The sequence below is a fragment of the Furipterus horrens genome, unplaced genomic scaffold (assembly GCF_987537825.1).
Source record: "Furipterus horrens unplaced genomic scaffold, mFurHor1.1.pri manual_scaffold_6, whole genome shotgun sequence".
Taxonomy (NCBI): Eukaryota; Metazoa; Chordata; class Mammalia; order Chiroptera; family Furipteridae; genus Furipterus; species Furipterus horrens.
Genome location: NW_028327176.1, coordinates 133,307,707 through 133,327,538, shown reverse-complemented (window position 1 = coordinate 133,327,538; position 19,832 = coordinate 133,307,707). Strand labels below are relative to the sequence as shown.

Here is a 19,832-nt window from a genome sequence, read left to right as displayed (position 1 = left end):
GTCTGGAAACTGATTTCCGTGGGGTTTCAGAAAAGGCAGGGGTGGTTTAAACAGCTAGCACCAACTCTGCTGAGCCTGAGGCAGGGTTGTTTGACATGGGGTCCTATGTAGTTAGACAGTCTTCTCTTAGGGGCCTGTGGCTGATGACTTGATTTTACAAATTCTTGAGAATTCGTAATTTTCTCTTAACAGAACCACTGGTTCGTCATCCCGACTTCCGTTTATTTGCCTGTATGAATCCAGCAACTGATGTGGGCAAAAGAAATCTCCCACCAGGAATAAGAAACAGGTGAGGGGACATAACCTGGTTCCCAGAGACTTTTTAACTTTTTGAAAGTTCTTTATATTTATTGTTTGGTAGTATTAACATAACTGAGCCCTGTAATAATGCTTGAAATTTCTTGACCACTGATAGAGAATCTTCCTTATTGGTTATATTCCTTTAGTTTCTATAGGTGGTAGGAATATGGAACATTCCAGAACACTGGAGAATTTTTCCTTTGAATCATTTGCATTACACTTAATGGCTCATGGATATTGTTGAAAACACAAATCTTTCCTTCTTCATATAGGCTGTGACTATTAGAAAAACTTCACATAATGATGTAATGGTATAATAGCATAAGTATATTAGAAACAAATCCTCTTGCGTAAGACTAATGATTTGTAAAAGGTATTTTAAATTTCATTTTCATCATTAAGCACTGACTGACATGAACACAGTACTTAGTTATTGGTGTTTTATGTATGTAGTACTTGAGAAAAGATAAATGACCTTAGTGCCAATAACCTTTTGTTGAATTTTAAGTTTTAAAACTGTTAAAATTGTAAAATTACTTCCATTATGAAAATAAAAGCTTCTTAGGAAAATGTTACAAACTACAACTGTGTTTTCCTTTGATACAACTATTTTATTTTTTGTTGGTGAGGGGGGTTTTTGTTGCATGTATTTTTTATTACATGTACTATCAAAAATACCTGAAAATGAGAGTAAATGAGTCTCATTTTTGTAACTGTTTCTTGCAAGGACTGTAAGTAGAAGACTTCATTTCAAAGAAGAAATAATGGTAGTTTTTTGGTAATAGTTACATTATTTTTTATTTTGTTGGGGTCAATCTGTATCACAAGTTGGGAGACTATTATATTTTACACTAGAAACAGTTAAAATGTTTACATAACTTCTGTTTTTCATGTCTTATTTTCAGAATGGTTGTATTAACTTCCTAAATATGGTTATTATGGAATAATAATTGTCTTACAGGTTCACAGAACTTTATGTAGAAGAACTAGAAAGTAAAGAAGACTTACAGATTCTTATTGTGGATTATCTGAAAGGACTGAGTGTGAATAAGAGCACTGTGCAAGGAATCATAAAGTAGGTGTTTTTTGGTTCCTTTACAAACCTTTCCTCTAAACATAACAATGTGTGACTCATTAATATAGTTTTCCTTTTTTATTCTAACTGGAAAAAACTGATGGAAGCATTATTACTCAGATATCTGTTTTAAATTTGGAATCTTACGAACTCCCTTGGATTTTTCCTAACAAAAGGGAGAATATATAGTTAGTGTGTCAAGAGGCAAGCCAAAGCCCATTTGGAAAAGAACCTGGATTTCACTGTATCACATGTTTGGTTATACTTGATCTTATGGTAGCTGGTCATGAATTTCTTGCACTTTATATTTCAGTCTGAAACTTTTTCCATCTTGTCATCATCTAAGTTCTAACGTGTATGGTAGTGATAATAGTAATTGATCACCATATCTTCATACTTTTTAACATTTTGTCATTTAAAAAAATCTATTTTATTTTTATAGAGAGGGGAAGGAAGGGAGAAAGAAAGAGAGAGAAACATCAATGTGTCGTTGCCTCTCACGTGCCCCCAACTGGGGGCCTGCCCACAACCGGGCCATGTGGCCTGACTAGGAATTGAACCGGTGACGTCTCGGTTCGCAGGCTGGCACTCAAGCCACTGAGCCACACAAGCCAGGGCTACCATTTTGTCCTTATTGATTATATCCATAGCCTTTAAAACATCATGATTTTGGTTATTTTTCTGTGCTTATTCACCATTATGAATTTTCCCCTCATATTAGCGCCAACTCTAGAACTCTTGTGTTTGAACTCAGTATATTCTCTTTAAGAATTAAAATTTCCCCCCTCTCCTCTTTCCATCCTTAAAGAAAAATCATACTGTTTATTTATTATTTTGAAAGAATACCTCTGAGTGTGTGAACAATAGATCTAGAAAAAGAAAGAGGTTTTGGTGCATGCTCTAGAAAGTTGTGTGTAAGCTTGGCCACCTAATCTATAAAAATGTCTTTTGGGAACAGCAGCAAAATAATGAATAAAATTACCTGAGTTGCATCCTCTTGTAGCTTCTACAGAGATGTGCGGAAAGAATCTGGGACAACATTGGTGGATGGGATGGGCCATAGACCTCACTACAGCCTTCGGACTCTCTGCAGGGCCCTGAGATTTGCAGCCTCCAATCCGTGTAGCAACATCCAGCGCTCGCTCTATGAGGTGTTTCTGAAGTCTGGGTTTGGATGGATGGCTCATGGTGGGGAGGGAGGGAGTAGGGATGCATATTCTAGGTTTGCTGGTACTTTCCATTTAGTCAGATTGGACCAGAACATTTCATACCAGAGCCACCCTGATCTTTTTGCTCCATGATAGTCTATTAAAAGTTGTTCTGGGAACCTGTTTCTGCAGAAGAGTAATTGGTGTAATACATTTCTGTGTTTTTCCTAGGGCTTTTGTTTGGGTTTCCTAACTCAGCTTGATAGAGCATCACACCCAATAGTTCAGAAGCTTATTTGTCAACACATTGTCTCTGGCAGTGTTAAAAGTTTGCTGAAGCAGGTATGTTTGTTTATTTGTTTTTGACTTAAGAAATGAATGGCTGAGTTATCAGATTTTGAACTGTTTGTTGTTTTACAAACTTCTTTCTAATTATAAATCTGTTTCAAAAAAGTTAAACATTAGATGGTAAAAACCCCCAATAATTCTACTCTTGGAGAATTAAACCCTATAGATGGTCCTTTCCCTTTAAATTCTGATATATGTATGTGTGTGTACATTTGTCAAGGTAAATCCTAATATGTATCTATAATACAAATGATATGAATGGGACCATCTCATAAGAATGATCCTATAGCTTCCTTTCTTAGCCTAATTAGAATGTAGCTTCAAGTCAGGGGAGTAAGTGTTCTAGAAGAGCACTTTTTCATAGCTGTAGATCTGACCTCTGTTTGAACATTTTGACCTATAAAAATAGTAATTTGTGTAAATCAACTTAGTAACTTTAACCATATCTTCAAAAGATTATGGTTTATCCACAATATTACCTGTAATAGATTAATTCCTCTGGGGAGTTGCTTTTATTTTTAAAATCTTCCAGGGTATTTAGATGAAATAATGCAAAGTCCCCCTCACTTGGTAGGATACTGGTCCTATTTTGGGGAATGTGGTTTATATGAAATACATGTTGTTGTTTTTTTTACCAAAATACTTTTTCTGAGTGGGATTTTGGTAGGTAAGAGAAGAGAACTGAATCATAAACTATCTGAGAAATTATTTTGATGCAGGTTTTCCCCCAAATTCACCTACCCCCACCTGAATATTAATAAACATTATTATTTTGTTCTTGTTCCTCAACGTAATTTTATTTTCATATTTCATCCATGGGTTTTAATGTTGAAAGCATCTGTAACAAGGCTGGATTCTTGGTGACAACTTCTTTTCTTACTTCACATCCTCTGTGAAAGAATGCCATAGCTGTCATGGCACTGTGGATTATTTCTGTAACTTTTGTGTCTTTCAGCCTATTCCCGAACCAAAAGGAGGTCGGCTTATCCAGGTTGAAGGCTATTGGATTTCGGTGGGAGACAAGGAACCTAAAATAGATGAGACATACATTCTAACATCTTCTGTCAAGCTGAACCTGAGAGATATAGTCCGAGTGGTCTCTGCAGGGTGCGTGGAACTTTTGCTGCTCTGAGGTTTTATTATCATCTTAGACATTGATGATATTCTAGTCTTACTTCCTTAACTTTCAGAGTAGTTTATTGTTACTTACTAAGTGAACTGTCGCTTTTCTCCTGGCACAAATCATTGTTTTTAGGTGTACCTTTGGTGGGAGCAATATGGATGCAGGTTATTTTGGTCATCTTTAAGGTTGCTTTTCAGTATTCTGTCGATGAGTACTTATTACCCATTATGTGTTAAGTGAATAACAGCTAGTCCCACTTATTGTTTCTCACAAGTAGTACAAGAGAGGTTGGGATTTTTCCTCGGTAACCATTTTTTTCTCAGGAACCATTTTTATGAAGAAATTGCTCAGGGCTTAAGAAATACTGCATTAGTAGTACATAGGTATATAAAAATGTTCTTTTATGATGTTATTAAATGATATAGTCGTTCTTTTTTAATATGAATTAAATCTGGTTTTTATCTTTTTTTTTTTAATTACTTTGTTGGCTTATCTTTTATAGAACATACCCCGTGCTAATTCAGGGAGAGACATCGGTTGGTAAAACAAGCCTGATCTGGTGGCTGGCTGCAGCTACTGGTAACCACTGTGTGCGTATTAACAATCACGAACACACGGATATTCAAGAGTACATTGGCTGTTACACATCCGACTCTTCAGGGAAGCTTGTGTTTAAAGAAGGTGGGGTTATTATTCTGTTTCATGTGTTCATTCATTTAGACCCATTTCCCTGAGTAATCTTTATCCTTTCCAATTGAGGCACATGGACTGCTGCCATTACAGCTGGTTTTTCATTCTTCCTAAGCTGCATGATGGTTTAGGAGTGATGGGCAAGGGTCCAGCTTTCTTTGGGCCCCACTAAAGTCTTGTCAGCTGCATCAGGACTAGAGCCAAGCTTTGTGGAGTGTAGTTGAACTCCTTCTTTTCCTAGATACTCAAAAGAATGTGGTGAACATTGAGTACAGGGAAGCTGGGAATTATATGAGAATGTGGTGACTTAAATGAAATTAAACTGCAGGGAAAAAAATAAGTTGGAAATGTGATATTTGTCAGCCGTGGCTTCCTCTCTGTATGAAAGAACAAGGACTATTTTAATTGAAAATTGTGCTTTGATATTCAGCATCACAAATTATTTGGGGGCATGACTAGCCATGGAGAGTAATTTGCTTTGAAATTTAATGATAATCTAGGGTTCATTGATGTATATAAAACTTTGGACTAATTTATGCGCTAATTCTCAGTGTTTATTTTCTCCAAGGTGTTCTTATTGATGCTATGAGAAAGGGCTACTGGGTTATTTTAGATGAACTGAATTTGGCCCCTACTGACGTGTTAGAGGCACTGAACAGACTGTTAGATGATAACCGTGAATTGCTCATAACAGAAACACAAGAAGTTGTTAAAGCACACCCTCGGTTCATGCTCTTTGCCACCCAGAATCCCCCAGGACTTTATGGAGGCAGAAAGGTGTGTAGCATTTGTTCCCTCACTCCCATCGAGTAGTAAATCTTTCTTGGAAGACTTAAGATTTTTTACCTCTTTTGAAAGGTTTTTCTTTTTGTGATGAATAACAGAGCCTCCATTTTGGAAATTAATAGGAAACGTCCTTTTTATCATGTTTTTTTCTCTGCCTTTCCCAGGTGCTTTCTAGAGCCTTTAGGAATCGGTTTGTGGAATTGCACTTTGATGAATTGCCAAGTTCTGAGTTGGAAACAATCTTGCATAAGCGGTGTAGTTTGCCACCTTCTTATTGCAGCAAGTTGGTTAAAGTCATGCTAGACCTTCAGGTATTTCATCTCTCCATCACTTAGTTCCTTCCTTTCTTCCTTCCTTACTTCCTTCCTCCCTCCCTTCCTTCCTTTTTTATTTATTGATTTTTAGAGATAGAGGAAGGAGGGAGAGAGACAAGACAGACAGACATTGATTTGTTGTTCCTCTTATTTATGCATTCATTGGTTGATTCTTGAATGTGCCCTGACCAGGGATTAAATGCACAGCCTTGGTGGATTGGGTTGATGCTCTAACCAAATGTGCTATCCAGCCAGGACACTTAACTTGGTTTCTAATGGAATGTGTCCATTAGACTTAGTGATCAAAATTTGATAGGTTCCTTAGGTAGAAACAGCAGTTCATCCTTTTGTTTTTTTTTATTTTCCCAGATTTTGTTTTGTAAATCAACAATTTATTTTGTTAATAAAATTTTCTAATGTTATATGTGATGACACTGTCCTATTTGTGGATAATATTGGAACATTTTGTTTAGATTAGAGTTTGGCTTAAACAAAGTACAATTTTGTTTTTTTTAAATGAATATGTTCCTTGAATGGACATAACTATGAGGGGGAAAAAAATAGAATTATCTTCTGGAGGGTGGGCCCCTTATAGTATGCTTCCCTCGCTAGATGAGTGCCCATTCCATGATGGGTGATTTACAAGCACACATCTGCCCACACTGGCCGAGTGTTCAGTTGTTGGCCAAAAAATGGCTGGACCCCCCCTGTTCCTCACCCTCCCTATTCACCTGGACTTGCCCCTGAGTGACTTTTATTTTTGTATCCCCGGATGAAAAACGTCCTTAAAGGGAAATGTTGTGCTGTTGTGGAAGAGGTGAAACAAAAAAAATGGCAGAAGCACTAAAAAGCATCAAAATTGATGAGTCCAAAAACTGTTTTGAGCAGTGGGAAAAATGTCTTGATAGGTGTATTGCGTCAAATGGAGAGTACTTAGTTCACTTACCATAGTATTCTCCAGGTCTGTCCATACTGTTGCAAAGGGTAAAATTTTCTTCTTTTTTATGGCCAAGTAGAATTTCATTTTGTAACTGTGCCATAGTTGTTTTATCCACTCATTTATTGATGGACACTTGGGCTACTTCTATGTCATGGTGACTTATAGTCTTTTAAAGTAGTCTTTTGGATTTCTTCAGATATATTCCCAGAAGTGGGATCTCTGGGTCAAAAGACAGACCCATTTTAAATTTTTTGAGGAAACTCCATACTGCTTTCCACAGTGGCTGCACCAGTCTGCATTCCCACCAACAGTGTAGAAGGGTTCCCTTTTCTCCACATCCTCACCAGCACTTGTTTGTTGATTTAGTGATGATAGCTATTCTGACAGGTATGAGGTGAGATCTCGTTGTGGTTTTAATTTGCATTTCTCTGATGGTTAATGACATTGAGCATCTTTTCATATGTCTGTTGGCCATCTGTATGTCCTCTTTGGATAAGTGGCATTTTTCTTCAAATGATTACACCCCATTTACATTTAAAAAATTTAATCCTAGGGGAATGAGTAATTTTTATGCAAGCTTAAATTTATTAAGAATTTTATGTATGTTTTACTGTATGCTTGACATTGTCCTTTTTCATTTGTTTTGATATGTTAATAGTCCCATCGCAGAAGTTCTTCAGTGTTTGCTGGAAAGCAGGGCTTCATCACCCTTCGTGACTTGTTCCGATGGGCTGAGAGATACAGATTGGCTGAACAGACTGAGAAGGATTATGACTGGCTACAGCATTTAGCCAATGATGGTATGCTTTCAATAAATGCTCTCAAATTATGAAGTTATATCAAATAGCACACTTTTTATAATTTTTTGGGGGGGGGGGTTTATTGAGGAAAACGGGGGAAGGGAGTGGAGGAAAGAGGAAACTCCAGGACCAATTCAAGGGCCCATAGGAGCAAGGCAAGTGGGGGAAGGGTGACTCCCAGTCCACCTCTCGGGCCCGTAGGAGAAAGAAGAGAAAAAGGAAAGGGTAAAGGAAAAAGGGGAAAGGGGAAGGGGAAAGGGGGAAGGGGGAAGGGGGGAGGGGAAAGAGGGTAAGGAGGAGAAGAGTGGAGACTCCTAGTTACCCCACATGGGCCCATAGGAATTGCCTGCCTCAAATAGCACACTTTTTAATTACAACAAACCTTGCCCAAATTGTGATTAATATGTACATTTTACTAAGTATTTCAGAAACTGGGTCTCTCTCCCTTAAGTCCCAACTGCTCTTGAAAGTGGCACTGTTTCTGCAGCCCTCTGTGCTAATGTATTTTGGTTTCCAAAGTTTTCTCATTATTTCCTCCAGGTGGCCACCTGTGGGAGTCAGGCTATGGGCACAACGCCTTTAGGGATTTAGGCAGGTGGTTGGTGGTGTCATGGACCATTTGTCTGCAATGTAGTGACTGAAGAATCATGCTGTGTCCTAGAGTCCTAGAAAACTGATAGGTCAGATGACATAGAGTGCTGAGATAAGGCAGTGTTGTCACCTGAGACTCAGGATTGGTGATATTGGTTTAATCTGTGGGAAGAATGTGTATGTTCTTCTTTATGACAGTCTAGAAAGCATTTCAGAATGTTCTGGTTTGAAAGGTGCTGATTAGTCATTAAAGGGGTGGTTAATGAGCAATGAGAATAAATTACACTAACCCATAAGAATTGTAATTTCTCTTCTCTGGTAAAGAATAGATAGGAGAAACACATTAAAAAAAAACCTTTCTAAGTGACATATATAGTAAAGTGGGTGAAGCACTCTGTTATTTCATATATAGCTTGATGTATTTTTACATATGTATGTACTTATGTACCACAGAAGAATCTTTCATGGTTCTTACCAGTCTTACCTCCCCTGGAGCTAACCATTGCTTTGCTAATTGATTGATCACCACTGATCGATTTTGCTGTGCTTGAGCTTCATCTGAATAGTATCATGAAGAATGTACTCTGTGTCTGGCTTCTTTCCATTTACTCTCATGTGAGATACAGCCATACTGTTATGTGTATCAGGACTTCATTTTTTAAAGTACTGTTGTGCTATAACTGTTTGTATGGAGAGACCATAATGTGTTTAGCCATTCTCACGTTGATAGATATTTGGATCCTGTCCACTTTTTTGCTATTATGAATAAAGCTGCTCTGATCATTGTTGTATATGTCTTTTGGTACACACATGTGTTCATTTGTTTTTGAGTCTACTTAGAAGTCATGTTGCTGGAACATAAGGCAGGAATATGGTTAGTTGTAGTAAGACCTCCCAGTTTTCCAGAGTAGTTCTTCAGATTTCTTCTCCAGCAGCAGGAGCTAATGAGAGTTTGCTTTTGCATTGTATTCTCAACATCTCTTGGTATTGACACTTGACAGTTCCTCATTTTTATTTTTTTAAGGTTATATGCTTCTGGCAGGCCGAGTCAGGAAGCAGGAGGAGGTTGATGTGATTCAAGAAGTCCTTGAAAGGCATTTCAAGAAAAAGTTGTGTCCTCAGTCCCTCTTTTCCAAAGAAAATGTCGTAAAATTGCTGAGTGAGTAGGCCAAAATATCCATAGGAGAATGAACTGAGCTATACTCATCTTAGAACCTAAATGTTTATTCTATTTTATAGGTAAATTGTCTACTCAGATGTCCACCATGGAGTCCGAGTTCAGCCATATCGTGTGGACTGAGAGCATGCGGAGACTGGCAGTGCTGGTGGGGAGGGCATTGGAATTCAGCGAGCCAGTGCTGCTGGTTGGAGACACCGGGTACAGTTCTGTGACAGTAACTGGTTATGAGGGTTCAGTTCAGTTCCATAGGATTACTTGAGTTATCTCTGAAGGACTCATCAGGAACGCAGTCTTTGTTTTTCCTTTTGTTTCCTCCCTTTCTGTTGTTTTTCCCCTTTCTCCCTTTTTTAAGAGGCAATATGAGATCTGTTGTTTACTTTCCTCTACCTTCAGACCTTTTGTGATGGAAAGGAATGATTTCTTGCATTATTATTGCTGGGGCTGGTTTTTTCTCTGTGTAATTATTTTAAACATGACATTCATTCTATAGACGTGTAGAGGAAAACAGCACATGAGCTGTGTGTCTTGATTGTCTAGAAGGATTGGCCTTCCCCATTCCTTGGTGGTGGTTGGTAGAAGTAGGGAAGAATGGAATTCAAACCACATGTGCTGTTCTGGATAAGGAACACATCAGGTGCTGGTGATTTGGGGATGTGCGGCCCGAGCCAGGGGTGCAGACACAATATGTTGGCCAGTAGTGTCCGCTGCGGCAGTGGGGCTCTCACCAGGGCTCCCCTCTTTTGCTAACTGGGATGTTTGTGGGTGAGTGTTTAGAATTCATGCTCCTTGTTAATCTGGTATGTATCTCTACAGGTGTGGGAAAACTACTATCTGTCAGGTGTTTGCAGCCTTGGCAAATCAGAAATTATACTCAGTCAACTGCCACTTACACATGGAGACATCGGACTTCCTGGGGGGGCTGCGACCAGTGAGACAGAAGCCAAACGACAAGGTTTGTCCAGTAGCAAAGGGGTACATTCATTTAAAGGACTGCAGTTAGCTCTGTGTATGAGTCAGCTGTGGGATTTTGTGCATGGTAGGGTTTCGATTCCAGATTTTATATGTACTTCCAGATTTTCACTGGTCTGCAAGAGGCCTCGTGAGCATCCTTTTGTGCAGGATCTATCCCTTGTTCACAGACCTTTATGAGGGGGCACCCAAACAAACCCTAAATTTATTTATTAAAAAATTGTGTATTCTCATATTTAAACTTCAGTCACCTTCAGAGTACTCTCCATTTGATGCCATTACACCTATTGGTCAAAACAGTTTTTGAACTCATTAATTTTTACTCCTTTTAGTGCTTCTGCCAATTTTTGTTTCACCTCTTCCACATCAGCAAAACATTTCCCTTTGAGGACTTTTTTCATCTGGGGAAACAAAAAAGTCTCTTGGGATGAAATTGGGTGAATAGGGAGGGTGGGGCATGGGGGTCATGCTGTTTTTGGTCAAAAACTGCTGAACAGTTAGCACATTTTGGCAGGTGTGTGCTCTTAAATCTCCCCTCATGAAATGGGCAAAGGCATTGAAAGTCTTTTTAAAAAATTCACTGAAGCCAAATGCAGCCTCTCACAACAATGCCAGCTGGTACATTAATACAGATGGGTTCCTAGAATACTCATCTAGTGGGGGAAGCCTGTACTACAAGGGGCCCACCCTCCAGAAAATAATTCTTGTTTGCTTTCTTTTTGAGGAGGGTCCCCCCTCCTCCTTTCTGACAGAATGATTATTTCCCTTTAGCAGACACCAGCTAGCTTACATGTGTGTGGTCTTGTGGACACCTGCTCTTTAATTTCAGCTCCTCCTCTTCCAAATTATAGGAAGAAATTGATACATCAAGACTCTTTGAGTGGCACGATGGGCCTCTGGTTCTGGCCTTGAAGGAGGATAGCTTTTTCCTCTTGGATGAGATCTCGCTGGCTGATGACTCTGTCCTGGAAAGACTCAACAGGTTCATTTCCTATGTTTGTTTCGCTGGTCTTGTTTTCATAGATATTAATTTTTGTGCATAGTAATGTTTCTTATAGGTGCATAGTAAATATTTAAAAATGATGATGAGTTACTGCTTTTTCTGGCTTCAGCATGAAAGGATCTTCAGGATCTCCTTTAAGTGGCCTAGTTTTTCTGTTTTGCTGTCAGTCATCAGACAGATGGGTCTAAGGGATAGCTAGGCTAAAACAAATGCGCCCAAGTTAAAATTCTTTTTTATGGCAAATCATATAACCATTGTCTTAATTTTTTTTAAGTATTAAAACCAGCATTCTGGATATTATTGTTGTAAGGCTTCTCAAAACTTTAGACCAGTATGAATCTTCATGTATACCTATTTTTTTCTCCTTATTGAGGTATAACTTAAAAGGCATTCATTTTAAATGCATAATTCAATGTTTTATAACATTTCTGTCATCCCAGTAGGATTTCTTGTGCCCATTTACAGTTTATTTCTTTTTTTTTTTTTTTTTTTTTATTTTGGTTTTTCAATTACAGTTGTCCCCTTTTCCCCCAATTTCTCTCCCCCACCCAGCCCACCCCCTCTCCCGCAATCATATCCCTCCCCGCTGTCCATGTCCATGAGTCCTTCATACAGGCTCTTTAATTAAACCCTTCCCTTACTTATCCCCCTTCTCTCCCTCCCCCCTCCCCCCTATTGACTGCTACTCTGCTTTTTGTTCTATTTAGTTCCTTTGTCTGTGTTGTTCTTTAGTTTCCTGTATTAGGTGATATCATATGGTATTTTTCTTTCTTTGCCTGGCTTATTTCACTAAGCATAATTCTCTCTAGTTCCATCCATGTTGTTGCAAATGGTAGGAGTTCCTTCTTTCTTTCTGCTACATAGTATTCCATTGTGTAAATGTACCACAGTTTTTTGATCCACTCATCTACAGATGGGCACTTAGGTTGTTTCCAGCACTTAGCTATTGTAAACAGTGCTGCTATGAACATAGGGGTGCATAAGTTCTTTTGAATTGGTGTTTCAAGATTCTTCGGGTATAATCCTAGTAGTGGAGTCGCTGGTTCAAAAGGCAGTTCCATTTTTAATCTTTTGAGGTAATTCCATACTGTTCTCCATAGTGGTTGCACCAGTCTGCATTCCCACCAACAGTGCAGTAGGGTTCCCGTTTCTCCACATCCTCGCCAGCACTTGTTGCTTGTTGATTTGTTGATGATGGCCATTCTGACTGGTGTAAGGTGGTATCTCATTGTGGTTTTTATTTGCATCTCCCTGATGGCTAATGATGTTGAGCATTTTTTCATGTGTCTATGGACCTTCTGTATGTCCTCTTCGGAGAAGTGTTTGTTCAGGTCCCTTGCCCATTTTTTAATTGGGTTGTTTGTTTTCTTGATGTTGAGTCGTATCAGCTCTTTATATATTTTGGATATCAGTCCCCTGTCTGTGATGTCATTGGCAAATATGTTTTCCCATATGGTTGGTTTCCTTTTCAATTTGCTGTTGTTTTCTTTTGCTGAGCAGAAACTCTTCAGTTTGATGTAATCCCATTTATTTATTTTTTCCTTTATTTCTCTTGCTTTAGGAGATGTGTCCGTGAAGAGATTGTTACGTGAGATATCTGATATTTTCTTGCCTATGTTTTCCTCTAGGACTTTTATGGTGTCACGGCTTACATTTAAGTCTTTGATCCATCTTGAGTTTATTCTCGTGTGTGGTGTAAGTTGGTGGTCTAGTTTCATTTTTTTGCAGGTCCCTATCCAGTTCTCCCAGCACCATTTGTTAAAGAGGCTCTTCTCACTCCATTTTATGTTCCTTCCTCCTTTATCAAAGATTAGTTGACCATAGAGGCCTGGGTTTATTTCTGGACTCTCTATTCTGTTCCACTGATCTATATGTCTGTTCTTATGCCAGTACCATACTGTTTTGATTACAGTGGCTTTGTAGTATTGTTTGATATCTGGTGTTGTGATTCCTCCTGCTGTGTTCTTCTGTCTCAAGATTGCTTTTGCTATTCGGGGTCTTTTTTGGTTCCATATGAATTTATGGAGTATTTGTTCTAGGTCTGTGAAATATGTCATTGGTATTTTAATAGGGATTGCATTGAATTTGTAAATTGCTTTGGGTAGTATGGCCATTTTGATGATGTTGATTCTTCCCATCCAAGAACATGGTATTTGCTTCCATTTATTTGTTTCTTCCTTGATTTCTTTCTTCAATGTTATGTAATTTTCAGAGTACAGGTCTTTTATCTCTTTGGTTAAGTTTACTCCTAGGTACTTTATTTTTCTTGTTGCTATAGTAAATGGTATTTTCTTTTTTGTCTCTGTCTCTGCTATTTTATTGTTGGTGTACAGAAATGCCTTGGATTTCTGTATATTTATTTTGTACCCTGCGATTTTGCCAAATTCACTTATTATATTGAGTAGTCTTTTAGTGGAGTTTATAGGATTTTCTAGGTATACTATCATATCATCTGCATATAATGAAAGTTTCACTTCCTCTTTCCCAATTTGGATTCCTTTTATTTCTTTTTCTTGTCTGATTGCTGTGGCTAGGACTTCCAACACTATGTTGAAAAGGAGTGGAGAGAGTGGACAACCTTGTCTCGTTCCTGAGTTCAGGGGGAATGCTTTCAGTTTTTGTCCATTGAGTATGATGTTGGCCTCAGGCTTCTCATATATAGCCTTAATTATGTTAAGATATGCTCCCTTTATTCCCATTTTGCTGAGTGTTTTCATCATAAATGGGTGTTGAACTTTATCAAATGCTTTTTCTGCATCTATTGATATGATCATGTGATTTTTGTCTTTCATTCTGTTTAGGTGATGTATTATATTTATTGATTTGCGAATATTAAACCATCCTTGCATCCCTGGAATGAAGCCCACTTGATCATGATGTATGATCTTTTTGATGTGTTGCTGGATCCTGTTTGCCAATATTTTATTGAGGATTTTAGCATCGATGTTCATCAGTGATATTGGCCTGTAGTTTTCTTTCTTTGTTGTGTCTTGACCTGGTTTGGGGATTAGGATAATACTGGCTTCATAGAAAGAGTTTGGGATTTTCCCTTCTTCTTGGATTTTTTGGAACAGTTTGAGGAGGATAGGAGTTAGTTCTTCCCTGAATGTTTTGTAGAATTCGCCTGTGAAGCCATCCGGTCCAGGGCTTTTGTGTGCAGGGAGATTTTGGATTACTGTTTCAATTTCCTTCTTTGTTATTGGTCTGTTGAGACTTTCCACTTCTTCTTGATTCAGTTTTGGAAGGTTGTATGTTTCTAGAAATTTGTCCATTTCTTCTAGATTGTCAAATTTCTTGTCATACAGTTGTTTGAAGTAATTTCTAACTATCATTTGTATTTCTGAGGTATCAGTCGTGATTTCTCCTCTTTCATTTCTGATTTTGTTTATTTGTGTCTTCTCTCTTTTTTTCTTGATTAGACTGGCTAGAGGCTTGTCGATTTTGTTGATTTTTTCGAAGAACCAGCTCCTAGTTTCGTTGATCTTTTGGATAGTTTGTTTAGTCTCTATGTCATTTAGTTCTGCTCTGATCTTGATGATTTCATTCCTTCTTCTTGTCCTAGGCTTTGTTTGTTGTTGTTGTTCTAGTTCTTGTAGCATTGTGGTTAGGTTTTTTATTTGAGATTCTTCTAGCCTTTTCAGATATGCCTGTATTGCTATAAACTTCCCTCTCAGGACTGCTTTTGCTGTGTCCCACAGGTTTTGGGTTGTTGTGTGCTCATTATCATTAGTTTCTAGAAATTTCTTGATTGCTTCTTTGATGTCATTGTTAACCCATTCATTATTTAATAGCATGTTATTCAATCTCCATGAGTTTGGGTGTCTTTGATTTTTTCCTCTGAGGTTGATTTCTAGTTTCAAGGCATTGTGATCTGAAAAGATGCTTGATATGATTTCAATTTTCTTGAATTTGTTGAGGCTTGTTTTGTGACCTATCATGTGGTCTATCTTTGAAAATGTCCCATGTGCACTTGAAAAGAATGTATATTTTGCTTCTTTGGGGTGAAAAGTTCTATATATATCAGTTAGATCCATGTGGTTTAGTGTGTTGTTCAATGCCTGTATATCCTTGGTGTTTCTTTGCTTTGATGATCTGTCTATTGTTGATAATGGAGTGTTGAAGTCCCCTACTATGAGTGTGTTGTTGTTGATATCCTTTTTGTGGTCTTCTAGTATTTGCTTTATGTATTTGGGTGCTCCTATGTTGGGTGCATATATGTTTATCAAAGTCATATCTTCTTGATGGATTGTTCCTTTAAGTATTATGAAATGTCCTTCTTTGTCTCTTTTTATTGTCCTTGCTTTGAAATCCATTTTGTCTGATATGAGAACTGCTACCCCGGCTTTTTTTTCCGGTCCGTTTGCTTGGAATATTTTTTTATATCCCTTTACTTTCAGTCTGTGTAAATCTTTTGTTTTGAGGTGTGTTTCTTGTAGACAGCAAATATGTGGGTCCTGTTTTCTTATCCATTCCGTTACCCTATGTCTTTTAATTGGAGCATTTAATCCATTTACATTTAAGGTTATTATTGACGTGTATTTATTCATTTCCCTTTGTACCTCTGTTCCTCTCCTCTCTTGTTTTTTCCTAGAACAGTCCCTTTAGCATCTCTTGCAATGCTGGTTTGGTGGAGATGTATTCTTTCAGTCTTCCTTTGTCTGAGAAACTCCTTATTTCACCTTCTATTTTGAATGAGAGCCTTGCTGGGTAGAGTATTCTTGGTTGTAGGCCTTTGTTTTTCATTGCTTGAAATATTTTTGACCATTCCCTTCTGGCTTGTAATGTTTCTGTTGAGAAATCAGTTGATAGCCTTATCGGAGCTCCCTTGTATGTTATTTGCTGCTTTTCTCTTGCTGCTTTTAGGATTCTCTCTTTGTCTTGGAATGTTGCCATTTTAACTATGATGTGCCTTGGAGTGGGTTTTTGGGGGTTCCTCTTGATTGGAACTCTCAGTGCTTCTTGGACTTGCATAGCTTTTCCTCTCATCAGGTTCGGAAAATTTTCTGTCACTATTTCTCCTATCAGATTTTCAATTCCATGTTCCTTTTCTTCTTCCTCTCGTATTCCGATGATCCTTAAATTATTTTTCCTAATGCTATCCTGTAATTCCCTTACATCTTGTTCATATTTTTTCAATCGTTTTTCATTTTGCTGTATTGTCTGGGAGTTTTTCTCTACATTATCTTCTAACTCACTAATCCGATCTTCTGCTTCGTTTAGTCTGCTTTTGACTGATTCTACTGTGTTTTTCAGTTCAGAGATTGTATTCTGAAGTTCTTCCTGGTTCTTGTTAACGATTTCTATGTCTTTTTTTATGCTGGTGTAGTTCTCTGCCAGTTCCCTGTAATTTTCTTGGAGCTGCTGGTAACTTCCTTGAAGGTTGTCATAGTTGATTTTAAGGATGTCGAGTATATTGAGCTTCTTTACCACCATTGTTTTGAATTCCATGTCTGACATTTGGGCTATGTCTATTTCGTCTATCTCTCTTTCTGAGGATTCCTCTTTTCTTTTCATTGAGGGGTTATTTTTGCGTCTTACCATGTTGGATTCTTTTTGTTTTTATTTATTTATTTATTTATTTATCTATTTATTTATTGGGGGGGTAGTCTGCTTTGACTTCCCTCCTTTGTGGTGTAATATTCTTTATCGAAGGTCTGGGAGTTTCAGTGGTGCAGTCTCTTTGATATCCTGAGCCTGATGGTCTTAAGTTACCCTTTATGTCGTTTGTTTATGCTGTTCGGTTATATTTCAGATGTTCTTTGATAGGATCTTCCTTCTGGCTACTTGGTTGAGAGTCACTCTATCTGCTTTGTCTTGAGTTCTTTTGTGGATATGCTGTTAAAGACATAAACACACAGCCCAGGCAGGAGACCCACACCCTCAGAAAGTATCCCCCACTCTATCCTGCTATCGTTAGCCAACTAGCCCGTATTAATATAAATGTAAAGAGATTTGAGCTTTTATACTATAAGAAGAATAGATACGAGTTGTTTTTGGGGAGGAAAAATATAATTTTTGATAGAGGGGTTGATAGATTAATAATAGTTGAGACTGTGCAAGCCAGTTAGTAATATTTACATTGTATGTTAAGAAAAATAGAAGAAAAGGATAGAAAAATACTTAGTATAGTAAGAAAGTGGGATTGTATTGTATTTGGGTTTATATAGTAATTATATTGTATTATTTAAAGTAATAGGGGGGCTAAGCTAGACACACAAACGAATAAACCACTATTAAAGAGAAAGGCTGAGAAGGAGAGGTTATATGCAACACGTTAGAGATAAAGTTTGTTATTATTGGAAGAGGTGGAGGAAAAACACTCCCCCAAAAAATCCCCAAGAAAATAGGAGAAAGAAAAGAAGAAAGAGAGAAAGAGAAGAAAATAAAAAATTTACCACAACCCCCCCCAAAAAACCCCAAAAGGTTAGCAAGAAAGGAACAAAGAAAGATAGAAAAGAAAGAATACAGAAGAAAGAAAAAAGAGAGAGAAAAAAAAATTGAACCAAAAAAAAAAAAAAATATATATATATATATATATATATATACCCCCCAAAAACCCCCCAAAAAAAACCCCAGGAAAAGAATAAAGAAAGAAGGAAAGAAAAGAAATTATTAAGAAGAAAGAAAGAACAAGGGAGAAAAAATTTGGGAGAAAAAATTTGGAGAAAAAAAAAAAACGATGTTTTTACTCCGTTTTAGCCTTGGTGTGTTGCCTTCTTTTTCTGGGTCCGCAGCTGGTCTAGTGTGGCAGGTCAGAGGTTCTTGTTCTTTTGTCGGACTGGTGTGCGCACCCGGTTGCCGCTATGGTGCGCGCCCGCGATTGCCGGCGCGGCGCGCTACCTTGCTGCCCGCTGTAGCCAGTTGAGGTGCCCTTGCGCGTAAGCCCCTGCGCGCTCTGACGGCCCGAGAGTTTGCCCCGCGGTTGGAGCCCACTGCTGCCGGGCCGCGGTGGTTCCCCGTTCGTGCCAAGGTGTCTCTGTCCGCGCGGGCGGCCCGAGCGCTTTCCCCGGGATTGGCTCCTTCTTTCGCTGGGGCGCGGCAGTTCCCCGTTCGCGCCGAGGTGACCCTGCCTGCGCGGACGGCCCGAGCGCTTTCCCCGGGATTGGCTCCTTCTTTCGCTGGGGCGCGGCAGTTCCCCGTTCGCGCCGAGGTGACCCTGCCCGCGCGGACGGCCCGAGCGCTTTCCCCGGGATTGGCTCCTTCTTTCGCTGGGGCGCGGCAGTTCCCCGTTCGCGCCGAGGTGACCCTGCCCGCGCGGACGGCCCGAGCGCTTTCCCCGGGATTGGCTCCTTCTTTCGCTGGGCCGCGGCGGTTCCCCGTTTGCGCCAAGGTGACCCTGCCCGCACAGGCGGCCAGAGAGCTCCCACTGACCCCGGGCTGAGGTGCTTTCACGCTCGCACGCTGCCCCGTGCCCTCAGTCCCGCTGAGCCGAGCTCCGGGAGTTGGTCTCTCGCCTCTTAGGGCAGGGCCAGGGACACTTGCGCTCAGTGGAATCGAGCATCCGTGGGTCGCCGCCTCTCGCTGTTCCCGTGCTGCAGCCGCCCGCCTTCCCTCACCCGTCTGGGCGGGCACAAACAGAGCCTGCGCTAGTGGTCTGCTTTCCGGCCTGGGGCCCTGCGCCCACGGGAGCTGTCTAGGGGTGTCTGTGCACAGTCCTCTGCGTGTTCAGTGGGCCCTCCCTGTGCCCGTTGGGGCACTGATCTTATGTCCGTTGGGGAATGTCCGAGGGACGCCTGGACTCACGGCCCCGCGCATCTGGGCCAGTAAATGAGAGCACTTCCCTATGTGCGCCCCCGCGACCCAATGGTAGGGTTGAGGAGTGGATTAGCGCGCCCCTGCGCCTGTGCTCCTCCAGAACGGCCTACCACACCCAAACTTTCCTCCCGTCTCCACCATCCACTAGAGAAAAATATAAAGGAGAATTATGTTCTCACTTGCCCGGTAGCACGCTGTCTCCTGTCCTTCAGCGCCAATGCCACTTGGTCGAGTCCCGTCTCTGCCAGCGGGCAGAGATCCGCTCTCCGCCTGACTCCTCTCTGGGGTAGCCTGTGGTCGCCAAAAATCCTTTGTGTGCTTCCCGCCACAGCTCGGGCAGCCGCCCCAGTCAGGAATCCCGTTTCGTCCCCTTTTTCTCCGCTATCCTCACTAAACAGGTTGTTCCCAGGTGGATTTTCTCTAATCCAGCAGTGCCTTGGCTCAACTCCCGCCAATGTCCAGCTGCTCACTGAGATGTTCTGTCTGCAATTAGACCAAACTGTAGACGGGTCTCCGGAGCCTAAAACCGCAACCTCTCCTCACTCCTCCGCCATCTTACCTCCTCTCTTACAGTTTATTTCTGATACCACCTCTTGCAGCTAATCTTTTTGTCTCTGGATTTGTCTTTTCAGGACATTTCATATAAAAGGTCTTTTTTTAAATTTTGCCATAATGTTTTGAGGTTTATCCAGGTGGTAGCCTATTAGTAGTTTGTTTCTTTTGATTTCTAATAGTGTTTTATTGTGTGTATATACCATATTTTTTATCTACTCACAACTTGGTGGTATTGGGGTTGTTTCTACTTCGATG

General features: G+C 39.8%; 1 protein-coding gene across 1 annotated transcript in view; it reads left to right on the top strand.

The window, feature by feature from the left end:
• Positions 1-19,832, top strand: part of MDN1 (midasin AAA ATPase 1) — a 160,646-nt gene that overhangs the window by 58,107 nt on the left and 82,707 nt on the right. Inside the window, exons 19-31 of the mRNA XM_090279673.1 lie at positions 193-289; positions 1,262-1,375; positions 2,379-2,526; positions 2,755-2,865; positions 3,827-3,978; positions 4,497-4,675; positions 5,253-5,461; positions 5,635-5,781; positions 7,383-7,524; positions 9,140-9,274; positions 9,355-9,493; positions 10,109-10,247; positions 11,116-11,246. Coding sequence (XP_090135799.1) covers positions 193-289; positions 1,262-1,375; positions 2,379-2,526; positions 2,755-2,865; positions 3,827-3,978; positions 4,497-4,675; positions 5,253-5,461; positions 5,635-5,781; positions 7,383-7,524; positions 9,140-9,274; positions 9,355-9,493; positions 10,109-10,247; positions 11,116-11,246 — 1,843 coding nt within the window. The remainder of the gene's footprint in view (positions 1-192; positions 290-1,261; positions 1,376-2,378; positions 2,527-2,754; positions 2,866-3,826; positions 3,979-4,496; positions 4,676-5,252; positions 5,462-5,634; positions 5,782-7,382; positions 7,525-9,139; positions 9,275-9,354; positions 9,494-10,108; positions 10,248-11,115; positions 11,247-19,832) is intronic.